General features: G+C 48.1%; 1 protein-coding gene across 2 annotated transcripts in view; it reads left to right on the plus strand.

The window, feature by feature from the left end:
* The window catches only part of CPPED1 (calcineurin-like phosphoesterase domain containing 1), a 148444-nt gene that overhangs the window by 108800 nt on the left and 12311 nt on the right, over nucleotides 1–27333 (plus strand). Inside the window, exon 3 of one of the 2 annotated variants that reach the window (XM_006867204.1) lies at nucleotides 7415–7837. The exons of the other annotated variant lie outside the window; for it this stretch is intronic. Coding sequence (XP_006867266.1) covers nucleotides 7415–7837 — 423 coding nt within the window. The remainder of the gene's footprint in view (nucleotides 1–7414; nucleotides 7838–27333) is intronic. 2 annotated transcript variants of the gene reach the window in all.

Genomic DNA, 27333 nt, shown 5'->3' on the forward strand with positions numbered 1-27333 from the left:
TGTTATTCCTCTCATGTATGATGTTTTTCATTTTCACTGACTCTGTTTTACCAAACATGGTTTCCCTTTGTAGCGAGTGGTGTTCCTAATGACATGTCTGAAGTAAGAAAGTCAAAGTCTCCGGTTAACATACATGAAATTTTATATTGAGAAAGACCTTTTGATTTCTACTTCCAAATTATTTATCTCTCAGTCTTTCCATGTTAATAAATGACAAGACCAACTGCCTAGTTGCTCAGATATCTGTAGGCTAAGCCCTAGACTGCTCCCCACAGGATCGGCAGTTCAAAACCCCCACCAGCCGCCCCACTGGAGAAGGATGAGGCTGTTTGCTCTTGTAAAGATTTACAGCCTTGGAAACTCCGTACAGTTTCACTGGTAGTTTGAACCGACTCCATGGCAGTGGTTTGGTTTGGTTGTAGTTTTTTTCTCTTTATCCAGTGTAATAAAGACTCCTACCATTCATTTCTGGGTCCCAACTGGCTCTGTGTTGGACTGCCTGCCTGCAAGGTCAGCAGTTCTACCTCAAGATGAAGATGAGGTGTTCTGTTCCCATCAAGATTTACAGTCCAGGAAACCCCATATGGGTCACCATGAGTCAGAACTGCCTCATGACACACAGCAGCACCACCAAATAGTTCTTAAATCATTCAGGTACACCTCCAGTCATCCACTGCTAGTTACAGAAATCCTGTTGGGTTTTGTATATTAACATTTTATCTACGAATGTGCCTGTTAGTTGTAGAAGCTTTTGTTTGTTTGTCTAAGAGTTCTTGGGATTTCCTATGCAATCAGATCTTCTGAAAATAGATAGTTTGATTTCTCCCTTTTCCAATCTGAATGCATTTCGTTCATTTTTCTTGTCTTACTGCACTGGCTAGACTTGTCCAGTACGGCATCGAGAAGCGGTGAGGACAGGCATCTTTGTTTTGTTCTCAGCAGTACTGAGGAAACATTGAGTTTGATGTTAGACTTTTCATAGACATCTTTTATCGTGTTAACTGCTCTTCCTGCTTTGATGAGAGCACTTAATCAGACACAGTGTACTTTAAGGCTATTTAGGAAAACAATCAAGAAAATAGTCTCTGCTGTTAGTGATTCCTGAGAGAAATAAATTACACATTTCATGACACCAAACTATGTTAATGGGAGCGCAGTGGTTCTGTAGGATAAGCACTGGACTGGGAACCACAAGGTCAGCGTTTCAGCCCACCAACTGTTCCGTAGGAGAAAGATGGGGCTTCATGTTCCCATAGAGACTTACAGCCTCAGAAACCATGCACAGGATCATTATGAGTCGGAACTGACTCGTCGGCACTTAACATTAACCACAAAACTTTGTTAAAATGGAAAGCCAGAGAATATTTTTACAGTTGTCTATACAATGCCTTTTGCCTCTTGGTTTTAATTCCTTAATTTTATTAAGAAATGCTATTAGGATATTTTGAATCCCTTGCTCCAACTTTCCACGCAGTGTTGTCAGTTCCAGCTTGGGGTCCCTGTTCCCTCGATACCCACTTACTGAGGGGCTTTCCTCACCTCCAGTGGTCTCGCCAGAACAGTCCTTCTCTGCCTCTCTTTTGAGTCACTTTGTGTCCTCCTGTAGGCATATGGCTGTTGTCTGGTTAACTGGAGCTCACAGAGACGTCGTGTAGGACAGAAGGCCACATTGCCTGATCCTATATGAACCTCGCTGTCAGCAGCAGCTCAGGCCCATCACTGTAGCTACTGTGTCTGTCCATCCCACTGTGGGGCTCCCTCACCCTGACCGGTCCTCTACTTCATCACACACGACGTCCTCCTCCAGCGACTAATTTCTCCTGATGTGCCCAAAGCAAACAAATCAGACCATGTGCTGTTGTGGTCCATAGGTTTCCACTGGCTGGTTTTTCCAGAAGGAGATTACCAGGCCTTTCTTCCTTGTCTGTCTTAGTCCGGGAGCTCGGCTGAAACCTGTTCACCATAGGTGGGTGTGACAGGTAAAGTTTGTGTCAACCTGACTGGGCCAAGATTCCCAGTGGATTAGCAGTTGAGACGTAGCCATCCCACATGATGAGACTAATGTCATGCAGTCGCTTCTGTGATAAGAGCTGCTATGAGCAGCCAATCAATGAAAAGGCTGTGACCTATGACACTATGAAGCCCCTAGATCCAGGGGAAGACTGAGGTCAAGACCGATGGAGCTCTCCTAGGAATGCTGGCTGACAGATGCTGAAAGGAGACCAGGGCCTTTCCTCAGAGCCGGTGCTCTGAATTCAGACTTCTAGCCTAAACTGTGAGAAAATGCATTCTGTCTGACAAAGGCACCCCCTTGTGGCGTTTCTGTTCTAGCAGCTCCAGAGAGCTAAGACGGCGGGCAGGCCTGCTGGCGTTTGAATGACCAGTGGCACCGTGTCCAACGTCATAACTAGAAGCTACACGATAGGCACAGACTGACGGGTGACTGGAGTATTTCTCCCTTCACCAAATTCCAGTCCCTTCTTTCCAGCCTCGCTTCCTGTCCTGTCTTTCTATATATCTTTACTATAAAGCCCAGGGCCCTGCTTGATAGATAAAAAATGATTGGGAACTTGGATTCTTTGCAAGGTTGCTGGGGTCTTACTTGGTTCTGGTTTTTCAAACATTTGATATACAATATGATGACTAATTCTTTAGGATTCTGTTTAATGCTAAGGTGTTATTGATATTCTGACCCTAAAGAGATTTTATCTAATACCCACAATTGGAGAGCTTATTGAACATAACAGAAATGTTTTCATTCAATTTGTCTCTTTGTCATCTAGAATCTACTCCTTCCCTTCTACCTAGAGACTATTTATATCCCTGGAGAATTTTCTGATTCCTTCAGAAATGATTTATTGTGGTATGTGCACTGTGGATCACTGATAATAAGGCAGAATTGATTACATGTGAGTGTGGGGGCGGAGGGAAGGCAACTGACATTTCCGCAGAGGTGCTCTGTGCCGGCCTCGGGAAATCCTAATTGGTATCACTCAAGTGTGGGAATCATGATCCCCATTTCTCACGGAATGAGACCGGGGCTCCTGGAAAGAAGGCACTCACCCAAACCACCACACAGCTTGGGAGGGCTGAGGACCAAGGACCCAGCCAGGTCTCCCCGATTCCAGATCCAGCACCCGTGACCCCACCCCACTTGGTTCCAGATGAGCAGTATAGGAAGGGCTGGAGAAGTTCATCTTTGGTTGAGTAGACTCATGGAGGAAGGGACTCTGTGGGTTCCTCACAGGTTATTTCCCCTAAAGCAGCATCTCTGTAAGGTTTGGAAGGAAGCGATCCATCCATTCACACCTCTTGGTTTGCAATTGTAGACAGGCCCCGTCTTCAAGTTGTCAGCAAATGTTTCTTCTCTCAGCCTCATTTTAGCGGTTCTGTTTGTGGTCCTTAATTACTAGAAAATTCCCCTTACTGGTCTCTGTCTGCACAGGAAGTGCCCTGGTGAATGCCCTTGGAAGTACATTTGGGGGGCAGTGTACCCCAGTGTGTTATAATGCCTGAGGGAAATGTCCCCTTGGGAGCTAGGACTTGAGTGTGGGGGGCATCCTCAAGACACTGTCAGGAGAGGCAGCGCCCTGAGCCAGGCCAGAGTTCAAATCCCAACCCTGCACCCTCACAGCAGCACTGGTCCATAGACTGCTGGTTACTGGGTATCCAACAGTCTACCAGGTCAGTGTGAAGGCAAAGAAGGGAAAACTAGGGGTGACTTTTGGGGTCCTTTCGCAAACTGGTCATGAGACTGGTAGTAAATTCACCTGAGTTCAGAGAACCTCTTTGAGATCGGATGTCATCTTTGAGAACACAAAGGACTTGCTTTGTGTTCGCTTGCTCTCTCTCTCTCTCTCTCTCTCTCTCTCTCTCTCTCTCTCTCAAGAGAACCAGCCAGTGGACAGTGGAATCTTAAAGAGCTTGCGTAAGGTGACACAGATGCTCTTAGTCAGTGGCTGCTTTGAACCAAGAGCCCAGGTCTCTCATCAGGACCAGCAGGGAGGGATGCTGGCTGTGAACAGACCTCCAGCCCTGAGACTCCACCGTCCCCAACAAACCCTACTGCTCAGGAAAAGCAGCCAGCCACCTGGACTCTTCTGAATCTTCTTGGATGGTAGGGTCCCTGAGGCTAAAAATAACTCCAGTTCTTTTTGCTTGCTGTTTTGTTTTAATTATGAAATAACTCACAAGCATGGGGGAAAGAAGGGAGTGAGCTAGGCAAGAAAAATAATATTTACAGCCTCAGAACCCCTGTACAGGGCCTCTGTGATGCAGAACTGGTTCCATGGCACTTAATGATGACAACAACAAATCCTCTCTCCCCTCTCCACCCCAGTTTCCCAGGATGAAACACAGTTCCCAATTCTCTCTGTCTCTGGAGAAGTTTTATCCACAATATAAGAATACAAGGGGGTTCAAAAATTCATGGGGGATGTGAGTGAAAATTTCATGGAACTTCTGCACAAACCTTTTGAAGCTCCCTCAGATATATGAGCCTTTTTAGAAGAGGATGCCGAGGCTTCGTCTCATGTACATTGAACATGTTGCTAGAAGGGACCAGTCCCTGGAGAAGAGCATCATGCTGGCTAGGAGGTCAGTTAAAAAGAGGAGGACCCTCAAAAGATGAATTGACCACAGAGCTTCAACAAAGGGGGGCTCATACACAGGAAACATTGTGAGGAGGAGGATGCAGGGTCGGGCAGGGGTCTGCTCTGTTGCACATGGCTTGGTTACTGTTGTTAGGTGCCGTCGAGTCAGTTCCGACTCTTGGCGACCCTGTGCACCACAGAATGAACACTGCCTGGTCCTAGGCCAACCTCCCAATCGTTAAGCCTCAGCCCATTTCTGCTGTCACTGGGCCAGTCCATCTCGTTGGGAGTCTTCCTTTTCTTCGCTGACCTCTTGGTACCTTCCTCCATGCCTGGAGTGGTTTCTGTCTTTGCCCTGAAAGTTTGTTTGCCGTGTTCCCCCTGCCAGTCCCTGCCTCACCTCCGTCTGTTTGGATCATCTTGGTCTCGGCTGCTTTATTTCTGCTGCATGTTTTCCATCTCGGCTGTCATAGTTCTCTCTTACATTTTAATGCATGGTGGCATGCTGGATCTGATCTTCCTCTGCTCATGGTAGCGTTTTTCGGGTGAGTTGCCGTCGTTCCTACCAGAGTCCGGTGGCATCTCTTGACCTGTGGACCTTCCATCCTGATGGCTGGGCCCCTGCTGTGTTTCTCACAGGTTCTCTGACTCCCCATGTGCATCTGTTGGTTCACGGCTTCCCTCTGCAGCACCTGGACATGTGCCTTACACATAGTGGACACTCAGTAAATATTAGCTGACTGAATACTCTTGGGGAAGTTGACCCACAGCATGTTGCCCAGGCCCACTCCATCCTCAGGAATGCCACATGTTTGAGTCCATCACTGTGGTTGAGGGGCTCCTTACGGACCCACCCTCTCGTCACCAAATATGATGTTCTCCTCCAGTGATTGCCCCCCCCATCATCCCACCCAGTGATGTGCCCAAAGCTTACACTATTAGCGTGACTTACAAGGTTTCCATTGACTAATTTTCAGAAGTGAATCACCAGGACTTTCTTCCTGGTCTTTTGGAAGCTCCCCGGAAACCTGCCCACTCTGAGTGACTGATAGCATTTGACACATGAGTGACAGAGCTGCCAGCAGCACAGCAATGTGCAAGGCTCTGCAGTTAGACAGACTGACAGCCAGGTGTCAAAAAAGGAGCGTAAACCCCAAACCAAACCCACTGCTTCCAACTCAGAGCAACCCTGTAGGGCAGAGGAGAACTGCTCCCAAGCGCATCCAAGCTGTAAGTCCTTACCAGAACCAGACTGCCTCATCTTTCTCCCTCAGAACAGCTGCTGGGTTCAAACAGCCAGCCTTTCAGTTAATAGCCCAACCCTTAGCTCACTACTTCACCTGGGCTTTTTGAAAATTAGCGTAAATGGGGCTCAAAAACCAGAGGACGCTTTGAATTGCCCATTTCAGACTCCATTTGTAATAAAAGCTCATGGGACAGGAGTGTGGCAGCTTGCAGTCAAAGGGAGGAAGGTCTCGCTTGTCCACACACATCCTCACTCTTTGTCCAGATTCTCTTCCCCATTCAGATTTCCGGTGTTGCAGAATAGCATGTCCCTTCCCCTTCCCATCCCCAGTGTTGGTGGGAACTGAAAACACCTTTTTCTTTAGTGGGGCATTGGGCACCATGCACTTGCCAGTTCATCTAGCCGTAACGCTTCTAAGAATGTGTCCCACGAGGATGCTCACGCAGTCTACGAGGTCACGTGTCTACGGATGTTTATCGTAAACTGGCCAGAAAAGGTTTAAATAGGTTTAAGTTGGGGACTAGATTTTAAAGCTGGTTCCATGCGAAGGATGCTTTGTTGAGAAATGAGGTGAGAAGGTGGAACAACTTAGTATTTATTTTTTCATCTAAGTGAAGGATAGAAATGAAACAGTTCTGGTGTGGCCCTGCGGGATAGCACACTGGACTGCAAAGTCGGTTTGAACCACCGGGTCGGCAGTTCAGACTCACCAGCCGCTCCTCAGAAACCCTGTCCAGGATCGCTCTGAGTCCGCACTTAAAACAACAGTAGCTGAAGGTAGAGCTCTGGCAGTGTGGCGGGTTATGTGTTGGGCTGCTAATGGTAAGGTCAGCAGTTGGCTCTGAGGGAGAAAGATGAGGCTTTCTACTCCCATAAAGATTTTCAGCCTCAAAACCCTATACATGGTGACTGAGTCGAAACTGACTTGTCAGTTTGCAATAATTGAATGAAGCGCCGTGGCGATTTAGTAGGTTACGCATTGGGCTGCTAACCGCAAAGTCAGCAGTTTGAATCCACCAGCCGACCTGTGGGACAAAGCGGAGGCTTTCTACTCCCCCAAAGATTTACAGCCTCAGAAACCCGTCACAGGGTCACTGTTATTCTGAAGCAACTTGACGCAGCATAACCTGGTGTGGAGTTTTTGGATAAGCACTGGACTGGTGGCCATGAGGTTGGCAGTTCAAAGTCACCAGCTGCCCTCGGAAGCCCTGTCTAGAGTTGCTGTGGGTTGAAACTGACTCAGCAACACAAAACAATAACAGTAGTTGAATGTTGGAGACCCTATGTGCTCCGTTTCACTCTGACACACCGTGAGAGAATAGCAACTTGGCGGCAGCCTGCGGTAAGTGCTGAGTGTTAGGGTCCACGCCTGCTGTCGCCCGACACTAGATTCCAGGGTCGAAAGTTTACCTCTAGGAACTGACAGCTGCTCCCAGCTCACTGGTTGCTTTGCTTGTATCTCATATTACATTTTATAGTTTCCATGTGGATTCTTAAGTCAACGTTAGTAACCTTGTGTTAGTCAATGCACAAGTAACTGTTCAGCTGGTCTGAAAACCTGACCTTGCTCTTCCAGGAATGCCCTGGAGGAAGGAGCAGACAGCGGACCTGCAGCGAGTGCTCAAGGGTGTGCACAGTGAGATCCCACTGGTCTTTGTCAGCGGCAACCACGACATTGGCAACGTCCCCACAGCTGAGTCTGTCTCGGAGTTCTGCCAGACGTGGGGAGACGACTATTTCAGCTTCTGGGTTGGGGGCGTCTTGTTCCTAGTCCTCAACTCCCAGTTCCTGTATGATGCCTCCCGGTGCCCTGCCTTGAAGCAGGCCCAGGACCTCTGGCTGGAGGAGCAGCTGAGCACCGCGGGGAAGCGCGCCTGCCAGCACGCCATTGTCTTCCAGCACATTCCGCTGTTCCTCCAGCGCATCGACGAAGATGATGACTACTTCAACCTCACCACGTCAGTCCGTCAGGAGATGGCGGACAAGTTCATCAAAGCAGGTAAGAGGCCCCGGGATCACAGGTGTGTTGGTGAAATGGACCCTAGAGAGAGGGCTTCTAGATTTTTCTCCCACCCTCCCTCTGCAGCTTGGCAGAGAGAGGAGGAGAGAGAGGACAGGGCTTTGGGCAGTCCTACCTCCTCTATCGTGTCACTGTGAGTTAGAATCAACTCAATGGCAGTGGGTGGTGGCGGTGGGGCTCTAATCCTGGCTTTGCCACTCACTGGCTGTACGGCCTTGGGAAGCTACCTAATCTTTCTGAGCCTCAGTGCTCACATCTGTGAAATGGGAACAGCAATAGTAGCTCTCATAGGATGGGTGTGAGGACTGGATGAGAGTGGGGGCGTGGAGGGGAGGTCTGAGTTGGATGCCTGTGCCTCTGGAGATGGGGCGATATGGGTGGGTGGGTCGGGGGTCTTTTCTCATTTCTCCAGAAAGCAAGAAGTTGCTCAAGGTTAGGTGGTCTGTAAGAGCCAAGCCCCCCACCCCCAAGTGCAGCAGTGAGCTGTGACCCAGGAAACCCTGGGAAGTGGTTTTTACTGGGAGGGAGAGATGCCTTCAGGCCCATCTCCCCTGCTGCAGAGCTTTAGTGAATCCTCTGACACACTCACACACACACACCTAGAATGGCCCTCTGTGGTCTTTACACCATGTCAGCTGAGGCACCAACCCACAGCCCCATGTCTCCTCCGGCCACCCCTGCAGGAACCCGGTGTTGACCATGGTGTCCTGGTCCTGATTCCTCCTTTCAGATCTCCCCTAAGGGCACTTCATCCTTTTCTCAAACTTAATGACACTCACATTTTTGTTATGGCATGGGCGTGAGGTCGGGGGAGAGATGAGTGCTGACCCCAGGAGCAAGCATTCATTTAAAAAAAAAAATCAAGGATTTTCCTTTTTGTCTTGGTACATTAAACGCGTTAGCATGCGAAAGCACATTGGGCTTTCTGTACTTAGAGACGTTTTCAGAAAGCTTGCCTAATTGGAGACATTTTCCAACTGTTCATGGAGATGAAGCCGGAGGCATCTATTAAGAACTTTGAAATTTTACGCCATGCTTGAGTAGGTGCGGGAAGTCCTTCGATGCTAAGGAAATGAAACGTCAGGAAGACTGCTGCACACCACAGAGACTAACATGAACCGAAGAATGCCCAAGAGAGCAGTGGATGCCCCCAGGACAATTCCTTACCTATCCAGAGCTAAGTGATGCGCATGCCAACCTCATGACCAATCTCCATGCTCCGGAACGTTCTGTATGGCACCTGGTTCTGTTTCCCATTGTAAAAAAAAACAGAACATCAAACTGACTCCGACCCATGGTCACACCAGTTATGTCAAAGTAGATGTTGTTTCACAGGGCTTTGAATGGATGATTTTTCAGAAGTAGATTGCCATTCCCTTCTTCTGAGGCACCATCAAGTGAACTCCAACCTTTTGGTTAACAGCCGAGCATAGTAACACTTTTCATCCCCAAGGACTCCCCATCTCAAGACAGAGCAAATGCCTCCCAGAAACCTCCCCAGACCTGGAGGCCTAAGGGTATGTAGTCATTTAGAGAGAAGACCCAGAGCTCCAACAGGGCCTCCTCACCAACACCCAGAGTCCCAGAGCATGGCATTCTTCGGGGTGCACTGCCAGGCCCACAGCCCAGTGGGCTCAGGACGCAGAGGCTGTTTGTGTCTCCGAGGGGTCTCAGATGGTCACTGCTCACAGAGGCTACCTCCATCACGGCTTAGTGGAGAGCCACAGGGGAAGCCAGGCTACAATCAGAAGGTTCCTGGTGGGCGTGAGGCTGAGGAGAGCAGTCAGAGTCATGGCAACAAGCTCGGAGCCCTGAGAAAGCTCCCCCATATCTCTTTAATTCTACCTTTTTAAATTTTTTGAACTTTTTCCTGTGGTTTAGATGAAAATGTACAAAGCCATCAGTTCCCCGTTCAACAATTCATACACGTTTTGTTTTGCAGCCTTAGTTGTGATCTTCCCCCAACCTAGCCGCACTCTTCCCACTTCCTTCCTGGGGTCTCCATTTCCATTCCACCTTCTCCCCTGTCCCACCTGCCTTCGGAGTTGTGCTTTTGGGCAAACGCTGCCCTTTTGGACTGGTGTGGTTGATTGTACTGAGGAGCATACTCCTCCGGGTGTTCTTACTCACTTTGTAGGCCTGGCAGTTGTTTGGTTGAAAGTTGATCCCTGGAGGTGAGTTAATTTCCAGGCGTGAAGTTTATAGTCTAACATGCCAGTAATTCTGGTCTTTTTTATGATTTTGAAAATTGTTCTAGATGTTTTATCTCCCTCTCTGTCCAGAATATTCTACTGTTACCCTGAACAGAGCAGTTGGTAGTGGGAGCTGAGCACGAGCTAGTTCTCTGGTCTCAGGCTGGTGGTGGCCGGGCACCATCTAGTTTTTCTGGTCTCAGGCTGGTGGTGGCTGGGCACCATCTAGTTTTTCTGGTCTCAGGCTGGTGGTGGCCGGGCACCATCTAGTTTTTCTGGTCTCAGGCTGGTGGTGGCTATGGTTCACAAGGGCCATTCGTCCTTTGAACTCATTGTTACCTTGAGTCTTTGACTTTTCTTCACTCTTCTTTATTCTGGATGGCAAGAGACCAGCAGTTGCATTTTAGATGTCTGCTTGAAAACTTTTTAAGACCCCCAGTGGGTAACTCTACAGTGGGGAGCAGTGATGGTCCAACAGTAGAATTCTGTGTAATGTGGCGCTGTAGGATAAGCACCAGACTGCAAACTGCATGGTTGATGGTTCAAGCCCACCAGCCACTCACTGAGTCCTAACCGACTTGACAGCCCTTAACAAGAATGAGGGAGGCATGGGTGTGGCTCCCGGTCAGGGCAGCCCATGCACAGCCTCCACCCCTGTCTGGCTGTATGTGGAGACTTGTGTGTGTTGCTAGGATGCTGACCAGGGTTCTGGGGACTAAGATGGACCAGGAAGAAAGTTCCAGTGATCTGCTGGTGCAGAACTGGGCCAAGTATCCTGCCATTGTTATGGGGTTACTGTGAGTTGTTGTTGTTGTTAAGTGCCGTTGAGGTGATTCCAACCCATAACGACCCTGTACAGGGTATCCAAGGAGCAGCTGATGAGCTTGAACCACCGACCTTGCAGTTCAAACGACTTTGCAGTCTGACACGTTAGCCCACAGCGCCACACCAAGACTCCTCGCTGTGAGTTGGGGCTGCCCATGTTGCTCCAGTCTGTGCCCTTCGTTAGGGTCTTAGCAGCACTTCCGACCCGGACTTCCTTTGTCATCTGTTGCCCCCATTCCATCATTGTCTGTCTGGCGGCCTGAGGCACTTGATGCTGCAGGACCTGAAGCCCCTGTGAGGGCCACCATCTCGACCTCTGAGCTCCTGACCATGGCATCTGGCACCCCTCCCAACCTCTGCTGCCCACTGTGGCCTCTTCTCTTTCACCTGGCCAATGCCTGCTCAGCCTTGACCCCTTCCAAGTGTAGAGGTGCCCCACCTGGCCCCAGGCTGTTCCTCAGCTCTGCTAGATCCCAGCACTTGTCACACGGGTCATTAAGTGTACCTTGTGTGACTCCCCCTGGAGAATGGTAGTCCTTTGAACGCAGGGACGGTGTTCCGTTCATCTCTGTGGTGGGGAGGCCTGGCTCAGGGTTAGCTGCTGGCGCGAGCTTAGCCAGTATTTGTAGAAGGAAGGAATGGGTCAGTGTCTGTGTCTCGGGCCTCCCCTCATAGCTGACAGTGACAGCTCACACAACTTGTGGAGCACCCACATCATGCCAGGCATGTGACACGCCAGCCCTCCAGTTCCCGGCGCCGGCACTCCCAGGCCCAGTTTCTGTAGCCCGCTGGTCTCTGGGACCCTCTGCTCTGATCCAGATGCCGGCCTTCCAGCCTCACACCCTCAGAGCGCCACCTGTTGGTGAAGGAGGAGGCATCCTCCTCCTGGCCACCAGTCTTGGAATCAGCAGCTAAAGGCGCTGACTTAAGGACACCCAACATGATGGGTGCTCATCCCACCTGGCCCTTAGGTGAACAGCCTTTCAGACACAGAGCAAGCCTTGGGCAGCGTCAGCAGATGTAGCTACGGCCAAGCAGCCCTTGTGGTGTGGGAGGCCAGGACAGGTGGGCTCTGTGGGGGCATCAGTCTCTGAGACCAGGAATGCAGAAAACCGTACAGGTCCCAGCCACATCTTTTGAGCTCCTTTCAGAAAGCCAGAAGTTCAAGTGATGGTCTGTAAGCATGATGAACATACAGACCACGACAGGATCGGGGTTGCCAATGAAAGGTGGTATTTAATATGCCCTCCGGCTTCCCTGCTGTACCTCAGCACTACTCGTCTGTCTCCTATGCTGAAAAGCCAGTACTCAGAGATATGTCAAAAGCCCATCAGAATATCAGGGTAGCTTTTAATTATGATAATTGTGTTGTTATAAAATACCCTTGTAAGGAACCAATCCCTCCCCAAACCACAGTTGCAGGTAAAACCCCACATCCTTCCAGCACACTAAATGAATAATTCTGAATCATTGTGTGGGATGAATAAATGATTTAATAACGAACATCAACAATCAGCTCACACGGTTGCGTTAATTTTTTAAAATGGGACGAGGAGGAGACTGTCGCTACACAATGGGCCACCTTGTGTGCAGGGATGCGAGCTCCGAATTGAAACCCGCAAGCTTTCCAAAACTCAGGTTTCCCTAGAAACGGGCACATCCCATGTCTGCTTCTGAAGCTCATTAGAAATCTTCTTTGTACAACATAAAAATACCGTCTCTAGTCGGAGCAAATCAGCAGTTGCTGGGGCAGGACAGATGCACAACTCCCTTCATGTGCAGGGGGTCATCAGCATCATCGTGTCTGTGCGAAGCAGAAGGTGATTCCCCCGATACCTAGTTGGAGTTGCAAAGGCAGGTCGTAGCTAACGAAATCTTGGTTGAACTGGATATTGTCTCCGTCCCTCATGCCTTTTTCCCCAGCAAAAGGCTAATGTGTGATGCAGTTACTAGGGAATCCAGTTAAAAAGCTCCGTCTTAAAAATCTAGCTGTGTAACCCACCGTGTTGCTCTGGCGTCTTCACACCTGCTCATTGCTGTTGTCCTTGTGGGGATTAGCACTGCGTATCCGGGAGCCCAGAAGCACATTTGGCAATTATGAAAAATTCCAGCAAGTTGATCTTTCCTGAAAAAGTTAATGAGTAATTTCACACAATTAGAGTTTCACCTAAACAAAAAATAAGCAAGCGAGAGAGAGAGAGACTAGAGAAAGAACAGGGTCGTAGCCCATGACTATGGTTTGAGAACTTCAAAATTTTCAAGAACCAAAGGTCAGGGGTCCAGTGTTCACTCTTCACAGGCTCCTTGTTTACACACTGGTTCCTCTGTTAGATACCGCTGCTGTTGGTGTTGTGTGCCATCACGTTGGTTCTCAGTCAGAGTGTGACCCTGCATAGGGTTTCCAAGAAGTGACTGGTGGGTTTGAACCACCAACTTGTGATCGAAATCCACCTTGTGGTCCAGGGCATTATCGAGCAATCCCAAACTAAGACTCCAGGAAATAGGATCACGGCTTTATGCACTTCTGTAAGCCCTTAGTCAAGACTGGCACGTAATGCCCCGTCAATAAGTAACTGGAATTTAAATGGAATCAGGTTAAGCTCAATTCACATCTGCTCATCAGCAGCTCATAGGTGGTCCCTACTAGGGAGGGGAAGTCCATGGCTTAGAGCAGGCAGGGGTCAGCAGACTTACTTTGTTGAGGGCCAGATAGGAAATATTTTTGTCTTTGTTGGCTCGATGGTTTTAACTGTGTCATTGCAGCACAAAAGCAGCCACAGACAGTACTCTGTTCCAATAAAGCTTTATTTATAAAAACAGCTGGTGGCTGAGAGAAATGTTCCATTAAAGTGTGAGACTCCAGATCCCCCCTGCAGTCTTGTCCCCGTTACATATGTGTCTCACTCCAGGGTACTTCTGGGAAGCACACTGTGGAAACACTGCATCTCTGAGAGGCCAGTTCAGAGAACGCCTCTTCCAGTTCCTAGTGGAGGGCGGGTCTGGGTGCACGTGAAATCGGTACTGTTGATGGAGTCACACCCCTCCTGCCCTGATCCGTGCTGCACTGCACACAGGGGAATGGAATACAACACTGTCCAGTCCTGCACCACATCTACCAGTTGGTTGCACATGGGACCACTGTGATCCAAGGGTTGTCACTGGCGATTTCTTGGAGATTTCCAGGACTTTCTAGTCCCTCTTAAGTCGGAAAGCTCCGCCGAAACCTATTTAGCAACGGGAGTCATCAGTGACAGACGGGGGTAGCAGCACGTGAGGTGCGCTGGCCACAAGTGGAGCCCAGGTCTCCTGCACAGAAGGCATCCGTTCTGAACCACTGCACCATCTCTACCTCCAGAACTCATAGTTGCTTGGATGTATGAAGCATATACTAAGTCCATCAGTGTATGGACAGGAAGTAGGTGGGCAATGTATGGGGTGACCAGCGTTGAGTCAGGATGGGTCTGGCAGTAGAACATTGCAGTTAAACAAACGCTTCAGCTCTGGACCAACCTGCATTTAAATCCTCTTGGGCTTGTCCCTAGCCGAGTGATTTCAGGTAGGCTACTGAATGTCTTTGTGTCTTTGTTTTCTCACCTGTAAAACAGGGGTACTCATCCCAATCTCATAGGGGTCCTGGTGGTGCAGTGGTTAAAACGCTCAACCCCTAACCAAAAGGTTGAGATTCGAACCTACCAGTTGCTTCTTAGGTGAAAGCTGCAGCAGCCTGTTTCTGTAAAGATGACAGCCTTGGAGACCCTATGGGGTAGTTCTTCTCTGTCCTAGAGGGTCACTCTGAGTCAGAGTTTTACCCCAACCCTACAGGGTCAGTGTGAAGCTCCGGTAAGGTGCCACGTAGCTAAACCCACCGAGCGCCTCGTCTGCGTCGACATGATGCTGTTGGGCATCCACGGCAGGCAGGCTGGGGTGGATCAGCCTCTGTCTCCATCCAGTACCTGGAGCTATGTGTTTCACACCTGGGGGCTGGCGGGAGAGGGCTCCTGATCTTCTTCCAGGGGGCGCACCTGAGAATTTTGAGACAAGAAGAGGCATGCCCACTTTGGGGACAGCTCTGCAGTTGGATAAGATAACACTGTAGTTAAAAAAAGAGGGAATTGTCAAAGCCTCATAAGATAAACTACAGGAAGTGAAGCGGGACAAAAAGCCTGGGATAAGTAGGAAGCCAGACTGTGCCTCCCCAAGTCTGGGAGCTTTAGGATAAGGAGCCAGTAGGACTTCTAGTTTATGAAAGGTCACATTCGCTTAAAAGGCTGGGAAGAACTAGATAGTGGTATAATTTGACTCTCCATTTACTTTATTTTTTATAATATTTTATCGTGTTTTTAGCGAACGTTTACACAGCAAATTGTGTTGTTGTTAAGTGACTTCTAGCCAGTTCTGACTCAAAGTGACCTTGTGTAGGGTTTCCGAGACTGTAAATCTTTGTCTTTAAAACAAAGAAACAGCAAACCTCGTCTTTCTCCTGCGAAGCAACTGGTGGGCTCCAACTGCTGACCTTGTGGTTAGCAGTCTGCTGTTTATCCGACAGAGCCACTGCACATTAGGTTCCTGTTTAACAGTTTCTGTAGGGTAAGCACTAGACTGAGAGCCACAAGGTTGGCTCTTCAAACTCACCAGCTGTTTCTGGGAAACCCTATACAAGGTTGCTATGAGCCCATACTGACTCGACAGCACTTAACAACAGCAATACATACTGTTAAACCACGTTGGCCACATTTTCCATTTTCTGTCAACATTTTCTTTACTTCTCTTCTGTTTATTCTGTTTGAATTAATCTAGCTTCCCTGCAGCTTCTTCATCTTTGCTTTAGGGTGAATGTGAACCATTTGCTCTCCTAGAGATGATTTGATTTTTTTTGTTTTCAAGGAGCACAGTACCACTGGTGATGCTGGTTTGTTTTTGTACAGCATGGACCTCAACAATTAATACATTAGTACCTGTAACTTTGAAAGCCAATTTTACAGTCAGGCTTTTCTCAGTCTAGCACGTGTGTCCACAGAAGAGTGGCCATCTTCCTGTTTGAAATGCATGGTGAACATCTATCCCAGCGGCTCTCGTTGCAGCCAGTATTTAAGTGTGGACTCAAAAAATCACAAGGTCCTTTTTAAGCATCCTTAGCATCCAGAGTTTGAGGGGATATGAAATTTTACCCTGGTTAGGAGCTCTGGTAGCGTAGTGGTTACGAATCGGGCTGCAAACCACAAGGTCAGCAGTTCGAAACTACCAGCCGCACCACGGGAGAAAGATGAGGCTTTCTGCTCCCATAAAGATTTACAGCCTCGGAAACCCTGTACAGGGTCGCTATGGGTCGGAACCAATTCGACAGCACTTAACCTGTTCCAGGTCTGGTCTGTTTCCTGCTTCCATTGGTTGCCTACAGCACATCTTGCTGTTTGTCGGTCGATAGCTGTGTTTCCTTCCCTACACACTGAAGTAAGAAACTCAGTGCTGGAGCTACGTCTGCTGTGGGAGAAGGGGTAACATTTCTCACGTTGGAGGTATCCTTCACAGTTGGGCTAATTAAAGTTAAAATTAAGTCCCGATGATAAATATTTATAAATTGAGAATCTGGCATGTGTAAATGTGTACGGCTAAAACCTGAAGTTAAGTCAACATTTATTCATTCAACAAATGGCGCCAGCCCTGAACTGGGCACGGGCGGCCTCCACAGGGAGGAGCCTCTTACAGATAAAGCCTCCTTCATGATGTCATAGATCCTTGAAGCTGAAAACTGAACCTTTTTGTGGAGAGTTCACTTTGCAACGTGGCCTGCCATGTGATGGGAAACAGCAATGTCTGCTTAAGTTTAGGACGTCAAATAGTCTGTCTAATTTTTCTCAGTCACTTCTTAAAAATAGCAGTTAGTGTCATTTTGGGATTGACGGTGAGATTTCTTTATAGAATTCCAGTTTCACCAGCATAGCTGGTGGTGCTTGATTCCTTACTAGTTAAGAATCTCACGTCTTGGCTAGACCTGGTTTCACTTTACCACTAACACAAATCCCCTCTGTGTCAGAGGAGAACTGTGCACAACAGGGTTGTCAACGGCTGACTTTTCCACGAGGAGACCAGGCCTTTGTTTAGAGACACCGTTTACACCTCCCTCCTGGTGTAGTAGTTACGAATCTGGCTGTGAACCGCAAGGTCAGCAGTTAGAAACTACCAGCTGTTCCACGGGAGAAACATGAGGCTTTCTGCTCCCGTAAAGATTTACAGCCTCAGAAACCCTGTACAGGGTCACTGTGAGTTGGAACCGACTCCACGGCACATATCCACCACCACCCCCCAAAAAGAGGAAAAGAAGGAAGCATCGTTTCCTGCCGATTTCCTATAGAAGCATCAATTTGGCATCTTTCTATATAAAATAAGTTAGAACTGGGGTTAATTTCATGTCTGTTTTTTAATTTGAGCTACACTTTAGCATTTGGATGATGAATTTGGAGGTAAAGGAGTCCTGCCCATTCAGGGACAGCTCCTGTGTGCAGACGTCCTGGGGCAGTCACCATGTCCACAGCACAGGCCAGGAGACGGCTTTGTTACAGAGGCCCCCTGACTTCTGAGTCCAGTTTAGGATCTGTAGCCCACCCCCCACCCCCCCAGTGTCCATGCACCACTGGGTCAATGTTCAGGAATGAGTCCCCCTACTGTCGGGGCTAATGAACCTCCTGGCGGGGCTCCATGCTCGGCACTTGGGCCTTCATTAGGGACTGGGGTGTACCCCAGCCTCACTTCTGCTTTGATGCCACCAACAGTACCCAGTCCCTTGGTTCCTGAAAAATGCAAGAGATTAACTCGCTTCTTGCCAACCTGGTTAATATTCTGCTTTATCATTACATCAGGAGCACCGCTGGTGCAGTGTGTTAAGCCTGGAATTTTCCCCAGGGTTGGTAGCTCGAATCCACTGGCTGCGCCGAGGAAGAAACATGTGGCAGTCTGCTTCCATAAAGGTGACAGCATTGGGAACCCCCTGGGACAGTTGTGCTCTGTGCTGTAGGATCACCAGGAGCCAGACCCCACTCCATGTGGTGGGTTTTGTTGTTTTCTTCTCACATGAGTGTCATGGCTGCTGCCGCCGTCACCGCCATCTTCACAGTCACCTGTGAGCAGTGCCAGTGTACACCCTGCCCTGCTGACAGGCCAACTCGGGTGCCAGAGGTGGGGACAGTCGTAGCTGCCCGGTGGGGCAGTCGTAGCTCATGTTCTTGTGAGGACACGAGGACATAAGCCAGGGCTGCTGGTGAGCGCTCTGAGATGGCAACGCCATTACTGTCATTCTCATCCTTAGCATGGCTGTCCCTGTCAGTAGAAAATATGTACAAGACAACAGTCAATCATGGCTGCTCACACCAAACCCAAACTCACTGCCATCAAGTCACTTGTGACTCATACTGACCCTACAGGCTGGAGCCGACCTGCCCGTGGTGGCGCTGTGTGGAGCAAGTGTTGGCCTGCTAACTACAAGGTTGGTGGTTCAAACCCATGAGTTGCTCCATGGGAGAAAGATGAGGCTGTTTGCCCCTCAGAAACCATACGTAGGGTCGCTAAAATGTAGCTGTGAATTGCGTAAGTTTCATATAATCAGTCCATCTATCCATCCATCTACCAACAATCATGTGTAGAGCACCAGCTGCCTGTGGTCCATCTGGGCATGGCTGTTATGATGCAGACTTTGTCTCTGCCCTCAGGGAACTCACAGGCCATGAGTAGAGGAGCATGCAGGGAGCAACACCTCTGTTCACTCAGCCAGAGGAGGGCAGGCGTGGGCTCGGTCTTGAGTGATGAATAAGCCCGTTTGTGAGGCAGGTGTGGGAAGGGGAGGGGGCTCCAGGCAGAGGGTCCAGCATGGGCAAAGGCCAGACCCCCAGAGCATCTGGCACTGATGGTGCCATAGTGATGAGGAGAGTAGGGCTTGGGTGTGGCTGGGTCCGGATGGACTGGGTGCCATGCCTGGGAGATGGGGTTTCTTCACGTGGAGGATGGGGAGTCAGTGAAGGAGTGGTACAGTAGTCAGGTGGTGCAGTGTAGAAAGCTGTCTTGTTTTATCTGTCTGATGCGCGTTTCCTCTTCCTTCCTTCGTAACCTAGCATCTGACCCTGGTTTGTTCAGGGTGCCAGCGTGACCAGCTGGAAACACTCTAGTGACCATAATCCCCAGTCCTGGAATTTACCAAGCGAGACTGCCCGGAGAACTTGTTGTTGAACCTGCCCACTTCTTCCAGTGGCCTTCTTGCAATGTTGAGGAAGGGAAAACAGGAAGTCAGAAGGAAGTTTAGTGAGCTAGTGCTGCTCTAACAGAAATCCCATAAGCAGATGCCTTTAACAAACACATTCATTTTCTTGCAGTTTGTTGTTGTGTCATTGTTGAGTGCTGTTGAGTCGATTCCGACCCATAACGACCCTGTATAGGGTTTCCAAGGAGCAGCTGGTGAGCTTGAACCACCGACCTTACATTTCAAATGACTTTGCAGTCTGATGCATTAGCCCACAGAGAAACACCAGGACTCCGACACATACTTTAGGGGACTATAACTCAACCTATGACACAGTTCTTGAGGACTGGGCCAACCCTGGACTGGCCACCTCCTTTCTTTTCATGAGATCCCTGGTGTGGTGCTGTGGGTTAATGCACTGGACTGCAGAGTTAGTTTGAACCACAAGGTTGGTTGTTCAGACTCACCAGATGCTCCTCAGAAACACTACTGAGGGTTACTATGGGTCGGAACCGACTCGACAGCATTTCACAACAACAACAACATAATGAACACACACGTACACCCTTTACATGTTAATGTCCCATGGCCCCTTGCAACTGAATGTAATCCTGACTCATCTGGGACCAGATGGGACGAGACCAGAAGGCAAGAGAGTCAGGAGACCAGCAGTCATGCAAGGCTGCACAGGCTGAAGAAGAACGGGCGGCTGCGAGTCAACTGGACAGACACAGGCCTGGGGACATGGTGGCTCTGTAGGAGCCTGTCCTGTTCAGCCCGGAGGAGCAGGCAGTGAGTGAAATTGTGGGAGTTGAGTTTGCAGTGATGGTAGGGACGTGGGTATAACAGTCCCCAGCTGTGGACAGGAGGGTCAGTAGCTGAGAACTAAGCCGGGCAGTGATTCGAGTTCTGTCAGATGGGGTCGCCGAAGCTACAACAGTGACTTAAGTCATCCAGTGTGTGCCCTTTGCTGTGTGATCAGAACCCCCTTTCTCCCGTTCCTGACACAAGCAGATGGACCAAGGGTCCTCACTCAAGTGGCGGCTCCGTACCTTGCCTGGTCCGAGTGGGAGAGCATTTTTCTCCAAAGCAACTCTCATTTCTAACACTCCGCAGAACATTTGCCTCCCGTGGCTTGCTGCCTGTCACCTCTGTCTATTCCCTCAAGTATTTTTGGACGGATTTCCAATTTGATACATGAACATTCCATCAGTCAAAACAATCTTTTTAATGAGCCTCTTGTCCTGGCAGCTGTGTTTAGGGCCAGGCATGGAAACTGGGTAATAGAAATCTAGAAAATTGTCCGTTCTGGATGGAAACCTTCACGCGCGCCCCCGCGCCCCACTGCATACACGAGCCAGCTATCTTCTCTTAAAAATAAAGAGGAAATTATGAATAGAGAGAAAGATGTAATTTGTGGGAATGAAGGGAAAAATAAAGATCTGATCAGTGACTTAGAGAAGGATGCAAGGAAAGTATAATTACTGAGTGCCGACCAAGTACGTGATGCCCGGCTGCCAGTAGTGCCACCTTCTCATATTGTCTTTGCGCAAGGAAACTGAGGCCCAGAGCGATTAAGGGACAAGCCAGGCTCACACAGCTTGAAAGTGGCAGCACTAAAATTCAAACCTGTACCCCATGGCCCCTGACCCGGCCCCCCGGCCCTCACTCTTTTCCTGACCACGGAACACATCTCAGATGAAGAAAGCACACACCTCCTCTTGTGTATTTCACAGGGATGTTGAATTTCCAGGTCTCCAGGAAGGAGAAAAGGAATAAGGGGCAATGAGTGTCAAATTTGGGAAGCAGAACTAATCCGCGAGGTCATCAGACTCCTGGGATTTGGGCTCAGACATCCAGGCGTGGGGTATAATTAGTCCCTCAGAGCACTTTCTACCTGTGGAGCCTGAGAGCAAGTGGCCACCAACAGGCTGGGAAGACTGGAGCCTTTAGGTTATACTCACAGCTGTTATGTTACTCCATCGCCTCCAGAGGCTGGTGTCGGGACATCTGACCAGTAAACCTCCTTCAGTCCTTTATTCCTTCCAGCAGCACCTTTTGCATCAGAGCCACCTGCCATCCCAACGAAGAGAAGAAGACATCCGTGTTGTTCTCTGGGCCTCGACTCAGCTCTTAGGAATTGTCACGTCAGCCCAGCCCGCTCCTTGTGATTTCACTTCGGAGGTGTCTTAGAAGTGGAAACATACCTTGTTTGCTGCTGATTATGGAGGTGAGACAAGGAAAGTGTAATTTTCACGGATCTGCAGTGGAGGACAGTAGAACCCGCTTATAACAAAGGAGTGAACTCTCTTCAAGTTGTGGAGTTTGAACTGGCCTTGGGGAAAGCGCATTTCAACAGCTGGGCCGTGGGTTTCTTCTACCTGTCTGAGTTCCTCGTGGCTTCAAACATCAGCATCTGTTCACTCCCAGTTCTGGAGACCAGAAGTCTGAAATCAAGGGGTCATCAGAGCATTCTCCCTCGTGGGCTCTAGCGGGGTCTGCCTGGTGTCCTAACTCCCTGTGGAGGGTGAGCCTGGGCATTCCTTGTTTGGAGATGTGCACTCCACTCTAAGCCTCCATCTTCACATAGCTTCACCCCTGCAGTCTGTTTCTTAGAGTCCAAATCCCACTCTTAGCAGGGCACTCATCATATTAGAATTAACCAAACCAAACCCCCCTGCCATCAAATCCATTCTCACTCCTAGTGACCCTTTGTAGGGTTTCTGAGACAGTAAACCTTAATGGGAGCAGACTGCCTCATCTTTCTCCCAAGGAGCAACCTTGTAGTTAGCAGTCTAGCACTTTACCCTAAGGCCTGCCTCATCCAGTAACACCTCAGCTTAAACTGATTGCATCTGCTAAGATTCTGGCTCCAAATTAGGTCCCATTCACAACTTCCAGGTATACATGAATTTCAGGTGGACACCATCCAACATATTGAGTCCTGGTGTGGCACTGTGGGTTAATGTGCTAGACTGCAAAGTTGTTTGAACTGCAAGGTCAGTGGTTCAGGCTCACCAGCCGCTCCTTGGAAACCCTGTACAGGGTCGCTATGGGTCAGAACCAACTTAACAGTACTTAACAGCATCCCACATATTATCCAAGCAAAACAAAAGAAGAAGAAAATGAAACAAGGAAATTCAAAGGTGAAGCTATGAATTCTTAAAACCAGTCAGATGTTTCATGTTGCATGGCCCAGACTCCTGAGTAAATGCAGGAGGTGACCGTATGTTTGGGTGTAGCACCCACAAGAGAGGGAGAGCCAGGAACCAGGTCTCCTTTCTGGCCTCGCACAGCCACTTCCCAGAAGAGAGGATCTCGACTTCTGGAGGTGCTCCGCCCCCACACCCTCCAGGTCAGCCTGAGTTGGGGCAGCTTGGCTTGGGAGCTCAGTGACAAGACAGTCTCTCATGGGTTTCTCTCCTAAGCACAGACTTCCTGGCAGCCCAGACAAGCTCCTTCCTCCCAGGAGAACAAGAACCTAGTATCTCCCATGTACCTGGCTGGTCCCTAGAGTGCCAAGAAGCTCTGAAACCATCCAACCTCGATTGTTCACATACATGTGCACGTTTACCAGCCTAGACTATTTTTGTTAAGTAGAATTGGTTCCAACTCAGAGTGACCCCGTATAGGGTTTCCAAGGAGCTGCTAGTGAGTTTGAACCACTGACTTTATGATACAAACCGACCTTGAGATCAAGTGCTTATCCTATGACCCCACACCAGCGTTCCATTCTAGACTTTATATACTGCTTTTCCGGATCCCTGGTGATACAGTGCTTAAAGCACTCAGCTGCTAACAGAAAGGTCAGCAGTTCCAGCCCACCACTTGAGTGAAGGGAGACAGATATGGCGGTGCTTCCACAGAGATTGTTGCTGTCAGGTGGCACTGATTCGGCACCTGACAGTGACCGTGTGCACAACAGAACAAAACACCTCCCAGTCCTGCACCATCCTCCTGATCCTTGTTCAGGTTGAGCCCCTTGTTGTAAAGGTGACAGCCTAGGAAACCTGATGGGGCAGTTCTGCTCTGTCCCTAAGGTGCCTTTTAGGCAGAATCAACTCGCCAGAAGTACGATGGATTGGGTTGGACTTCAGTTTTCAAGATTTTACAGGGTGGCTCTGAGAGAGAGCTATATGTCTTACAAGGAACGATGGAAAAATGTAGTGTTCAGTGAATAAAAGCAAGGTTCAAGTCTCTCTGTATATGTAACATAACCCCTTTTCTTGTGAAAAGGATATATGCACACTGTATCATTTCAGACACTGCATTCCACTTGACAACACTCGGAGGGAGAAAAGAGGGTTTGCTAAGAGGAGTGCAGCCTAACTGAACACAGAATACAGGCCTGACTAAAAGGTTGGAGGTTCAAACCCACCCAGACAGATCTGCTTCCCAGAGGCCACACCATTGAGAGTCTGTGGAGCAGTTATATTCTACACACGAGGTCGCCATGAGCTGACCCGACAGCAACTAACAAGGGCAACCACGTACACATATAACTCACACAGAATTATATGGGCATTTCTGCAGATCTATAGCTGATATCAGAGTCCTGGCATGGCGCTGGAGGAGAAACTGATATCAGAGTCCTGGCATGGCACTGGTTTGTTTGAAACTGCAAGGTTGATGGTTCAAACTCACCAGCCGCTCCTTGGAAACCCTATACGGGATCACTTTGAGTCAGAACCTACTCGATGGCACTTAACAACAGCAGCTAATAGCCACCACTCATTGGTCAGTGTGTTAGACTGTGGTGGCTTGCATGTGGCCGTGATGCTGGAAGCTATGCCACCGGGTGTTTTAAATAGCGGCAGGGTCACCCATGGTGGAGCTACTAGACTAAGACTAAGAAGGAGGCGAGACTGACCACTTCTGAATGATTAGCCACTGAAATCCTTATGAAGAGCAGTGGAACACTGTCAGATACAGTGTCAGAAGATGAGCCCCTCAGGTTGGAAGACACTCAAAATGCGACTGGGGAAGAGCTGCCTCCTCAAAGTAGAGTTGACCATAATGATGCCAATGGTTTGGGGAACCTTCATTTGCTGATGGGGCACAACTCAAAATGAGAAGCAACAGCTGCAAATATCCATTAATCACCAGATTCTAGGGAAGTTGGAAGTCATAAAAAATGGGATGCATAAAGATCGATATCTTAGGCATTACTGAGCTGAAATGGACTCTACTGGCCATTTTGAATCTGACAATCAGAATTTACTGCACCGAGAATGACAGATTGAAGAGGAATGGCGTCACGTTCATTGTCAAAAAGAATATTTCAGGATCTATCTTGAAATCCAATGCTTTCAGTGATAGGATAATATCCATATGCCTACAAAGAAGACTGTTTAATACCACTGTTAATCAATTTCTGCACCAAGCACTAAAGCCAGTGAGCAAAAAACTGAAGAATTTTTACCAACTTCTTCAGGAGCGCAGTGGCTCTGTAGGATAAATAATGAACTGAGAACCACAAGGTCAGTGGTTTAAGTCCACCATCCACTCTATGGGAAAAGATGAGGTTTTCTCCTCTGGCACAGATTTAAAAAGTGTCAGAAACCCTGTTAAGTGCCTTTGAGTTGGTCTCTGATGAGTTAGAGCCAACTAGAAGGTAATTAACAACATCCAACTTCTTCAGTCTGAAATTGATCAAACATGCAATCAAGATGCATTGATAATTACTGGTGATTGAAATGCAAAAGTTGCAAACAGGAAGGATCAGTAGTTGGAAAATATGGTAATGGTGATAGAAATTGCTAGAGATTGCATGATAGAACTTTGTAAGACCAACTGATTCATTGCAGATCCCTTTTTTCAACAACATAAAAGGCGAATATACACTTGAACTTTGCTAGATGGAATACGCAGAAATCAAATTGACTATTTTTGTACGAAGAGAAGGTGGAAAAGCTCCATATCATCAGCCACAACAAGGCCAGGGGCAAACTGTGGAACTGACCATCAGCTGCTTATATCCAAGTGCAGGCTAAAGCTGAAGAAAATTAAAACAGGCTTACAAAAGCCAATATATCACTTTAAATATATCCCACATGCATTTGCAGACCATCTCAGGAACAGATTTGATACATTAGACAATAATGACCTAAGTGCAGAAGAGTTGTGGGATGACATCAAGAACATCATACAAGAAGAAAGCAAAAGGTGATTAAGAAGACCGGAAAGAAAGAAAAAAAACAAAATGGAGCTGAGAAGAGACTAAAACTTGCATAGAGAAGCTAAAGCAAATGAAAGAAATGAGGAAGTAGAAGAGCTGAACAGAAAATCTCAAGGGACAGCTTGAGGAGACAAGGAGTCAAGTATTAGAATGAATTATAAAAGACCTGGAGTCAGAAAACCAAAAAGGAAGAACATGCTCAGCATTTCTCTAGCTGAAAGAACTGAAGAAAAAATTCAAGTATTGACTTTATCAAAGGATTCTCTGGGCAAAATATTAAATGACTCTGGAAATGTCTAAAGAAGATGTGGTAGAAGGAATACACAAAGTCACTGTACCAAAAAAATGGTATCATATGATTAAGAACCTATGGTACTGAAGGAAGAAGTTCCAGTTTGTACTGAAGGCATTGGCAAAAAAAAAAAAAAACAAAAAAAACACACACACACAAGGCTCCAGGAATTGATGGAATCCAAACTGATATATTTCAACATAATGACGAAGCCTGGAGGCACTAACTCATCTATGCCAAGCAATTTGGAAGATAACTACCTGGCCCACCGATGAGTTAAGATCCCTATTTGTGCACATTCCAAAGAGAGGTGACCCAGGAGAGTGTGGAATAGTTAATATCATTAATATTCCATGCAAGTAAAAATTTCCTTAAGGTAATTCAAAATTGCTTGCAGCAGTACATTGACAGGGAACTGCCAGAAATTCAATCCAGATTCAGAAGAGGATGTGGAACTAGGGATATCATTCCTGACATTAGGTGAATCCTAGCTGGAAACAGAGAAGGCCAGAAAGATGTTTTCATGTGCTTTGTTGATTATGCCCATATTTGGGGTTCAGCCTTGGAAACCATGTACATGGTCGCTATGGGTCGGAAACGACTCGACGGCACTTAACAACAACAACAACAAGCCACTATCCAGTCCACGCACTTTAACTTTTGAACTGTTAGCACTTTCCCAAACAGAAGGAGAGTGGCATCATTGCCTTGGCTGGGGTTCTCTAGAAACAGAGCCTGAGGCACAGATTGAAGTCCCTAAGAGTGAAGGCTCTCTGGAGAAGCGAAGGAGAGAAAGCAGGTTAGGGAAGGGGAGCCATGCGAAGCAAGGAAACCATGTGAGCTGGAGTCCACCTGCAGCCTGAGCCTCTGCAGCACTAACTACCACATCACTCGTCCCACCTTGAGACAATACGGCAGAAATGTTGAAAAGCACAACGATGCGATGGAAAGAGACTTGTGTCTGGTCTGTAGTAGATCTTTACTAATAGCTATTTTGTGATTGTCATTACTGCCCTTGCTGGCAGCAACAGCTTTAGTGAGATATATCATTCACATACCATACAATTCCCCTGAAAAGTGCACGGTTTCATTGGTTTAAGTATTCACAGAACTATGCAGCCCACACCATGATCCATTCTGGAACATTTCCATCGCCCTAAAAAGAAACCCCATACCTGTTAGCAGTCACTCTCCCTTCTACTAGCAGTAGCAGCCTGCACCTCCCAAAGCTCTCCTGAAACCCTGTCATCCCATGCCAGACTCGCTGTCTCCCCACAGAGGGATACCTTTTCCCTCAGGAGGCATTATTAATACTTGATTTTATTCATTCGCACCCAATCTTCCTTCCTTTTTTTTTTTTTTTAATTTATGAGTTACCTTTGCCAACTGCTAAAGCAGAATAAATTGTGACTGTGCACTTATGACAGAGTTTTCATTGGTATAGCTGGCAACGTAAAGATGCCTAGCCTTTTTGTCAGCATACCCTCACACAGAAGAATAAAAACTGTACATTTAGAACTGGCTTACCCTTTCCAGGGCTAAGGAAGGAATGGAAAGGCAGTCTGCTCTCGGTGCCTGTTTCCTGACTGATTAGAAACGAGTTTCCAAAAATTCAAATATTAAATTATACAGAGCTGGGCATCCCAGGCCCATGGTTGCTTTGAAATGAATTTGATTGAGAAGCTTAAAGATAGTGTTTCTAGAGAACAAACAAGATGGTAGAGAGGGTGGAAGTACAGTGAGGAGCTCCGTCAGCAACAA

The sequence above is a fragment of the Chrysochloris asiatica genome, unplaced genomic scaffold (genome assembly GCF_000296735.1).
Source record: "Chrysochloris asiatica unplaced genomic scaffold, ChrAsi1.0 scaffold00102, whole genome shotgun sequence".
Lineage (NCBI taxonomy): Eukaryota > Metazoa > Chordata > Mammalia > Afrosoricida > Chrysochloridae > Chrysochloris > Chrysochloris asiatica.